Genomic DNA, 9,368 nt, shown 5'->3' with positions numbered 1-9,368 from the left:
GCCCTTTCAAGGACAGTCAATATATTTCAACATTTATGCTCTGAAATTACTATATGTATGTAATATATGTACTATATGTACACTAAATAAACACAATGATATCCTTTTTGCTATGTACAACAATAGGTAACAGTGCATAGTAATAAAGAGCCATATTATTTACTTCTGGAGCAGCAAATCAGAATATTAGTATGATTTCTGAAGGATCATGTGACACTGAAGACTGGAGTAATGATGCTGAAAATTCAGCTTTGCATCACAGGAATAAATTACATTTTACAATATATTCACCTAAAAAAACAGTTATTTAAAATTGTAAAAATATTTCAAAATATTGCTGTTTTTACTGTATTTTTGGTCAAAGAAATTCTGTACTTTTAAACTATTCATCAGAAAATCCTGAAAAATGTATCACAGTTTCCACCAAAATATGAGGCAGCACAACTGTTTTCAACGTTGATAATTATAAGAAATGTTTCTTGAGCAGCAAACAGCATATTAGTATGATTTCTGAAGGATCATGTGACACTGAAGACTGGAGTAATGATGCTGAAAATTCAGCTTTGATCACAGCAATAAATACATTTTACAATATATTGAAATAGAAAACTTTTAAATTGTGTAAAATATTTCAGAATATTACTGATTTTACTGTATTTTTGGTCAAATAAATGCATCCTTGAGGCACATCTTTCAAAAACATTAAAAAATCCGAAACTTTCAAACAGTATTGTATATTGATTGTATAATTAACTAATTCTATAATTAGCCTGGCTGCATGTTTTTATAGACCTCGTTTTAATTGTTTATTGTTTTTTATTCTTGGGTTAATGTCTAATAAGGTTTATTTTCTTCCATCTCTATGTTCAGGTGATGTATGGGCCACGGAGCGGAGAGCGCTTCAACCCACCGTCATTTATGCAAAGGGACCGATTCAGCCGCTTCCAGCCCACCTACCCATACCTGCAGCAGGACATCCACTTGCCGCCCACCATCTGCCTGTCAGACGGCGAGGAGCTGCCGCCCTACAAGGGCCCCTGTACCCTGCAGCTCAGAGACCCCGAGCAGCAGCTTGAGCTGAGCCGTGCATCTGTGCGCGCGCCCCCCAACCGGACCATATTCGACAGCGACCTGATAGACGTTTACGTGCACGGAGGCGGCCCGCGGCCCCCGAGCAGCAACTCTGGCAAGAGTGCCTCGAACTCGCACGTGGAGGAGCCGCCGCCCACCTATAGCGAGGTGATGGGTCAGACGTACCCAGGCTCCGCCTCCTTCCTGCACCAGCACAGCAATAACACACCACCCTCCAACCAGAGGACAGCCAGCCGCTCCGCCCAGCCTGGCGCAAGCACAACCCTGTTCGTCAAGGTTAAGGATAGCCGGCGCGACAAACCCGTGTGACTAGGACACACCTGCAGAGGGCAGTAGAGAGCGCACGTGCTCTTTGGTACTTCCTCCTGGATCTAAAGGGGACCTAAACGTTCCCCTTGCACAATTTGAATCGAAAATTGAGGAACCAAGCTTACAAAGTTTATTTTTTTGAATTTGTATTTTTATTTGATTTTTTTTTCGTTTTGTTTTTGCAAGAACTTCGGGGCCTTGTATGGATGTTTGGGCTCCTCGGCTAAATCTCTTTGTTTGGTTGGTTTTGTATGCTTTCCTGTATTTAAAGAACACGTGTGTTGGCACAGATTGTTTGCGTGAGAGACCACATAGGTCATAGGATTGAGACATTTTCTATTTGTTTGTGCGTTTCCAGGACTCGTGCACGAAAAAACTGTTCACAACCAATCAAAATCCAAATTGAGTGCCATGAAAAAATCTTAAATATTGGGGATGTGACTCACAGCAACAACAACAAAAAGTCTTTGTTGCACTTATTCTTTCAAGAGTAGAAACTACCCTTAGTTACTTTTCATACGTCAACCCACATGGTTCCTGGGATTTTTTTCTTCCTTTTTTACGTTTCGCGTTTTCCTGAAATGGAGATGTAGAACTCTGATCCAGCCTAAAATCTCCACACCTGAACTGCATCATGGCACTTATTTAAAAAAAAAAAAAGAGGGGGTTTAACGAGCTGTTCAAATTCCAGATCTGACCAAGTGAGATATTGGCATGGATACCTGCGGATGGAAGTCACGACACACACGCCACTTTCATCCTGTCGAGTAGCACTTTAAACTTGCGTCACTTCAGCATTGTCATGGGGTCCAAGTGCAAGGGAATCATGGGAACTGTAGTCTTATGCACATCCTGTCCCCTTCTGAGCGAGTGTGTCATATCTCATAGTTTGTTTTCCACTAAAAAAAGCATGCATATAGTTTTGTTTCCAGTTATCCATACTATACTTTAGTTCACGATCATATATGGATCTCGTATTTTATCTTTTACTCTCCTCTCCTGGAATGCCGTTTTATTCCGAGGCAGCACAGGAACACACTTTTATCTCTTATTATTTGTCATCAGTATTTATATCAGTTCAAAGGAAACGTGTACCAATCGTGACGAGGTACATCCCCCTTTTTCTTTCTTCGTTTGAAGTCGTATTCAATCACACGGCACACTTTGGAATGCTTTCAGACGTGTTGATTTTGTTTTTGACCACACCTGAGCTTTGTTAAACCATCGTTCTTTGGCCTTCCCTTTAGAAAGTCCCATAGAAAACCTATTTATCAACTAGGTATTTATTAAAGTGACCAGTTTGAGAGCATATTTAGTCAAAGTGGACTAAAAAAAACAACTTTGCTTTCTAAAATAGGCTTTTATATGACCTTTTCCCCCCTTGAATAGCAAGACTCTCCTGTCGCCCATCCGCTTCGGCTCTGAAAGCTTGGCTTCCCGTCACTCATTCTGACCGCGCAGTTTGAGTTCGTACTGTATTGCTGCTGCCGCTGCTGCTGCCGCTACTGCTGCTGCTGTTGTCCGTTCGTTATGTAGGCCTATGTCCGCTTCTCCATTACTTTATATTCGCATATCAACCGAGACAGATGTTCGTTCTTCGTTTTTCGTTAACATTAGCGTGTTTTCGCCGCCATAGTCGTGCTAGGAAAACGAACCCAAATGTGTTTTTTTGTTGTTTTTGCAGCCGAGAGGTTTGCATGTTACTATTTACACGAGCAAATTCGGTGCCTAACAGTCATGTTTAAGCAGACATAGAAACCCACTTGCACTCAAAAGCCCCCACCTTTGTTGTGCCTCACTTCCTATGGTGCTTCTTTCAGTAGTCGGACTCTGTTTATTTGTACGGTGCTGTATATAACTTGAATATATTATGCACATATCCTACCCAATGGGTAGAAAACCACAAGAAAGCATTGTTAATACTGTAATATAATGTATAGATAATATTAAAAAGAAAACTTTAAACACGGTGGCATCAAGTTTTTGTGAATGCCTTCAATTGTGCTTTGTCTTTTTTGTAAAACTGAGTAAAGTTTGCAAAGAGAAATGCTACAGTACGGTCACAGAAATACAAAATGACGACTTATATATTTTTTTTCCTATACAGTAAATGCAAATCTGTTATGTGCTGAAACAAATATTCTGATTATAAGGCAGTTATATAAAGGATAACTAGCTGCTGCTTTTGTAACTTCCAGAGAACGAATTATAAATGCCAGCGCATGTTATTTTATTTATTGAAGTTTATTTTGTGACTGCTAGCTGTTTGGGCGTGTAATAATCACCACGCAGAACAATTGTCGACTTTTGGGCTCCCACGCGGCCTTTTCTCCGACCCAGGACAAGGTTTAGTGGTTCATATCAAAATGCAGCTCAGGGTGAGGCTTTATCGGCTCGGTGGGACGTCCGTGGCAAACGGTTAACATTCTGTTGTTGTTTTTATGCACATAATCGAGTTGTGTGGAATATAAAAGAGCATCAAATGAGGAAAATCCAGCCCATAGCTGATCGTTACTGCATGTTCATGTTGTCATTATTTCCTCGGCATAGCAGTCTGGTTCCGAGCTCTCCTCTCCAGAAACACGCGCTTCAATGGATGACTGACTGAAAACTTGTGTGGGTGAGTTCAGCATCTCAGTCCGTGGATCTGGAATTTCCCACCAATCCACAGCAACGTTCTTCATCGGGCTTGAGCGAGAACACATCACAGGACTCTACGACCTATATTGTGGACTACAATTTTTTTTATTTTATAAGAAGAAACCGTTCAGTGAGCGAGGAACGCCGCTGTCCTTACGCCTTTTCTATTTTATTTTTATTGTTCTATTTAATTGTAATGTCAGCGGTTTTCAGTTTGAGGTCTGTTAATTGCAATACTTTTACAGGAAAAAGGTGACTAAAAACCCACTGAAAAAAAAATCATAAAAAATAAATACAAACAATAAAACTATTGCTCAAAGATACTGTTGTAGTCCCTCATGAAACGATTCCACGCTTGTTCTTTCGCTGTCATCAAATGGCTAGAGAGGGCAATTAAAGTTGAGGAAAAGAACCAGAGGACGAGTCTCTTTTGTGCTTTGTGTTTGTCGTCATGTTGTGCTCCTCAAGGTGAAGTGAACTACAACCTGCCTTTAAATAAATAATAATAATAAAAAAACACTTTAGGGTAAAGCATTCAAAATTAAAAGCCACTACAGCAGGACTGGAAAAGCTACTTCAAGACAAGTCAGGCTACCCTTAGAAAGTATTTTGCTACATTTTTCTGTACAGTTTGGACTTTGCATTGAAGGAAGTAATTTTTTAAAACATTTATAATGTCAGATTTCACAGCTGCTTCATTCTGAATGAACCCATTTACTATAGTCAGAGTAAGGTATAGGAGAGCATAAGATTCACTTGCTCTGGACGGATATCATAGATATTGGTTGCATTCATCTTTGTGTGAAAATTAATGCATCCTTTTGTTTTAAAAGTAGTAGGCATACTATTTTGAAAGCAGCTGAGCTAGTTTTACTTTTAGTTAGCCTACTCCTCAGTTGAAAAGCAGCAAATGTTGGCATGTAACTTATAGGAATATAATGCATGGTTGAAATCACAGTGAAACAGTTCAGTCATGCCTTCAGTTTGAAGTCCAACATGGAAAGCCATGGATCCTTGTTTTTGGAATAGCAGTTTTCAATTTATGAAGATTTGTGATTAACATTGTACTTAAACTGATGCACTCCATTTTTTACACTTAAAAATACTGAGTACGTGTTTTCTTAATTTGTTATTAAAGATGTAGAATATCGATGGGGAGTGAGTAATAACTAGTTTTTGAAACTGATCAGTATATTTTTTTCCATTATCCAATATTTTGATTGAAAAAATACTAAGTATATCTTAAAGATATAATGCTTTTTTTGTGACAAACTTCAGTAGAGGTACATTTTATACAAGAGTATGTTCAACAAAATAGTCTTATTTAATATTTAAAATTTGTAATCATTTTTAAGATGCTTTTTTTTTTTTTTTTAAATAAAAACTTAATTTACCATTGTCAAAGGGAAATTATTTGTACAAAATTAGTTTCATGTAAATTTTCTCAATTCACTAGCAAGAATTATGAAATGTCAACCAACAAAAAATGACTGCACCTTTAAATTCTGATTACAATTTACAAATGATTGTAATATTTGCTGTCATTAACTGCCACGAAGAATAAATGCTTATTTAAGAACCGTAGTCTTTCCAATAAACTAAAAGCTTTTCAAAACATTTACATTTTCAAGCCAAACTACTTCATGCTTCATGAAATAAGACGAGATGTGGTTTATCTTTTTTATTATTATTGTTGACAGCCAAGCGGAAGATCCTTCAATAGACAAAAAAGGCCTCACAATCTCATCAGACCCAAGTGCTTCACCAGCAGACACATTCACTGGTGAATAATCAGTTCAATTATTAACCTTCATTAGTTATGCAAAAAAAAAAACAAGCAAAAACGCGACACTCCATAGACATGAACAACTGAAAATGAGCTCACATAAATGAAATGCATGAATATGGCAGGAATGCACTGAATTGGAAACAAGACGTAAAGACTGTTGACGATTGGCGATTTTCTTCTGTATTACTTTTTTCCAGTATTTTAAATGATGACATAAGCTGTATTACATCTTAATGCACACTTACAGCTTCGGACCGACACCGTTTGCATTATACCAAGTTACAAACAATTCAAGATTTTATAAAACCCATTTCATTTTCAGTTATGTGACAAATCTGTGCCATTTAGAATCCTTAATTTAAATAACATTTTACAAATGCAAGAATTGAAAGAGGCAGTGCTATGTTGTTATATGAACAAAGTATTACATATGTGATGTTGGACACCTGCTGTTCTCTTTAGAAAACATACTCTCACTCTCATCCGTTAAAAACACTTCAAGTAGAGTCCAAAATTTATATCCAAAACAATGGTCATAATCTTATAGTTTAGCCTATTATGTGAACAGTAAGTGTAGAGCTTACAGCTTACATACTACTTGATACTGTATAAGCTTAAGACACATTACTTTCCTTAAGTATGCTATATCGTTAAATAACATGAATCTTCATGACATTATGGAGAGGGAGAGTCACTTTGTGACCTTTTGTAAGCCTATAAACCTATTCCTTCTTTTTTCGGAAAGACACTTTGTCTTTGGTTTCTTGAAGTTTTTCTGTGAACTTGTCTTTCGTTTCCTCCATCCTCTCAGATATACGATCCTTGGTCTCCTCCATTTTCCCAGAGATCCTCTCTTTGGTCTCCTCCATCTTCTCCTGCAGGTATTCCTTCACGGGTGGAGGGGTGGACATGTACCCGTGCTTCCTCAGGTACTTCACGGACAGAGACGTTCCTCCGAGAGTCACCGTGTAGCGCGCAGGTGTGACGATCTTCAGGAGAGCAGAGAACACCAAACCAACGGCACATTAACTTGTAGAACACTCACAGTTCTTTATTGGAATCTATGGTTCCATGAAGAGCTTTGAACATCAATGGAACCTTTTCATTTCACACAAGGGTCTTAATAGTAGAAAAAGGTTCTTTAGAATATCAAAATGTTCTTCACACTAAGAAAAAAAAAATGTATTTTAAAGGGATAGTTCTTCCAAAAATGAAAATTCTGTCATTGATTACTCACCCTCATGTCGTTCCAAACCCATAAGACTTTCTTTCATCATAAGAACACAAATTAAGATATTTTTGATGCATTCCGAGAGCTCTCTGACCCTCCCATAGACAGCAAGTGTCCTTATAAGATCAAGTCTCAGAAACGGAGCAAGAGATCGTTAAAATAATCCATGTGACATCAGGGGTTCAACCGTAATTTTACGAAGCTACGAGAATACTTTTTGTGCACAAAGAAAACAAAAATAACGACTTTATTCAACAATTCGTCTCCTCCTTTCCAAGCGCCATCTTGGAAAGTATCACATACAGTATCTCACAGAAGTGAGTACACCCCTCACATTTTTGTAAATATTTTATTATATCTTTTCATGTGACGGATATGTTGTTTACGTTCAGATCAAAGCGTAAACAACGTAAACAGCGTATCTGCATACATATGTTGCATATGTTGTTTAAGTATGTGATACTCTCCAAAATGGCGCTATAGGGTGACGTGGAAGAGACAAATTGTTGAATAAAGTTATAATTTTTGCTATGAGTGACACACGGCTCGAAAGCAGCGGAGCTTTTATTATGCCACAGTTGACTGCTTCCGCTCCTTCCGGTCGTGCGTATGTGGGGTAAAGCAGCGCTGTTTTATCATACTAGATACATTTGAAAGTTCTGTTATAATGCTACTCTGTGCGGTCGTCACCGGTCTATTAAAACGCATAACATATTAAAACGTCTTTGGTGTTTCCATGTTTTCTACAAAACAAAACCTGAAATCGAGGGTTTATGACGTCATTGGCAGGCGACACAATGAGTTAAAATTGCTTATTTCTCTGGATTTAAACATTCTTCGAAACATTTGGGATAATGTAAGTACACAAGTCAGCAAAATATATAACGCTGTTCTAGTGATTTTTGGATATTTTAATAAAAAAATCTTACATATTGCACCTTTAATTCACAAAAAACAACGCCGTTAGCCCACCTTGTACATGGCGTAAGCGGTCAGTGCGTAGCCACTCTGAGAATTCTCCAGGAGCTTCACCACCTTGTCAGGAAACCCAACATACTCAAGAAATGGCACCAGATTGACTCCTCTACAAACCAAAACAAGAGAGGGAGCATAAAAAGACATTTCACATAACAGCCTAAATTTTCATAAGAGATAGTTGTCCAAATATGAACATTCAGTCATAATTTTTTCCCCTCATGTCAGTCCAAACCTAAATGACTTTCTTCACAATCTCTTCTTTTGTGTTCCACAGAGAAACGAATGTTGGTAACCAAACACTTTTGGTTAAACAAACATTGACTTCTATTGCATAGACAAAAAAAAAAATGTTATGTTCCACAGAAAGTTTGAAAAGGCTTGAGAGTGAGTAAAATGATGACTGAATTTTCTTATTTGGGTGAACTATCCTTTTAAGAATAAAAAGATTTTTAAGACAATTTGTTAATATAAAATAGCACATCAATGTAATGAGTGGAACTTTATGAAAAGTGATTAGGGATGGTCGTTACAAAATCCTGAATTTTATTTAGTCTTTTAGTAATATTTGTTATACTGAGCAGTGTATTTTTAGCATTACTGTATTTATATACCGTTATAGTTTTTATTCATTTTTAGATATATTTTTGAACAGCTTTTATTTTTTATTTTAAGTGCATTTTTTTTTTTTTTTAATGTTTTAAATTACTATTTAGGTTTAATTTATTTTTATTTCAGTTTTAGTTTAATTTTAGATGAATAATTTTAGTGCTTCAACTTGAATGAGAAATGTTGCGTTTGACAACTAACTGAAGTAAATTTTTCACTTAATATCTATATTTTATTTTTATCTTTCTTTCAATTAACAAAAATGTTTTAATAGTTTTAGTTAATGATAATAACCCTGACACTGAGGTTTTAACAGGGCCAAGTATTTAAAGCATTTTTTAAGTGAAATAAAAACGTAAAAATCCACTTTTTTATTTTAAAACGACATTGAAATATCTACTTTAAAATGTAATACTTAACATAAGAATCAAATGTTCAATTTAGACAGAATGGACATCTTTCATATGAGCTAAAGGCTGTGAAGACTGGTGATGAAGGCAAACTGATAACCCTGGTCTTGTCTTCTCTGCAGAGTGAGGTCATGCTGAATGAAACAGCCCGTTCTCAAGCATCCATTACCACCTCCCACATTTCTCAGACGTCTAGACAGTGGTGACCCACATTCAGCCAGATGTGAGGCAGAATAAACATTTCAGTGTGCCATTTACCTCAATCCACCACACGCCAAACACATTCAATGAGCGAGCAGAAAGAAAATTACCT

The 9,368-nt window shown here is 37.0% G+C and overlaps 2 protein-coding genes across 5 annotated transcripts in view; one reads left to right on the top strand and one right to left on the bottom strand.

Moving 5' to 3' along the window:
* The window catches only part of LOC107668709 (low-density lipoprotein receptor class A domain-containing protein 4-like), a 100,739-nt gene extending 96,440 nt beyond the window's left edge, over positions 1–4,299 (top strand). For all 3 annotated transcript variants that reach the window (XM_016460677.1, XM_016460676.1, XM_016460678.1), the window contains one exon: positions 871–4,299. In XM_016460677.1, coding sequence (XP_016316163.1) covers positions 871–1,401 — 531 coding nt within the window. In that variant the 3' untranslated portion in view covers positions 1,402–4,299. The remainder of the gene's footprint in view (positions 1–870) is intronic.
* A 1,389-nt stretch (positions 4,300–5,688) lies between these two features.
* LOC107668710 (uncharacterized protein C18orf19 homolog A-like) overlaps positions 5,689–9,368 on the bottom strand; it is a 13,542-nt gene continuing 9,862 nt past the window's right edge. Inside the window, exons 4-6 of one of the 2 annotated variants that reach the window (XM_016460681.1) lie at positions 8,034–8,145; positions 6,700–6,819; positions 5,689–6,666 (exon numbers count right to left, since the gene is read on the bottom strand). In XM_016460681.1, the coding sequence (XP_016316167.1) occupies positions 6,553–6,666; positions 6,700–6,819; positions 8,034–8,145 (346 nt within the window). In that variant the 3' untranslated portion in view covers positions 5,689–6,552. Of the gene's footprint in view, positions 6,820–8,033; positions 8,146–9,368 lie in introns of both variants that reach the window. The other variant, XM_016460680.1, reaches the window with a different exon arrangement.

Source organism: Sinocyclocheilus anshuiensis, unplaced genomic scaffold (genome assembly GCF_001515605.1).
Source record: "Sinocyclocheilus anshuiensis isolate Anshui unplaced genomic scaffold, SAMN03320099.WGS_v1.1 scaffold108, whole genome shotgun sequence".
Lineage (NCBI taxonomy): Eukaryota > Metazoa > Chordata > Actinopteri > Cypriniformes > Cyprinidae > Sinocyclocheilus > Sinocyclocheilus anshuiensis.
Note: the sequence above shows the minus strand (reverse complement) of the source record. Positions and strands in the feature narration are given on the sequence as shown.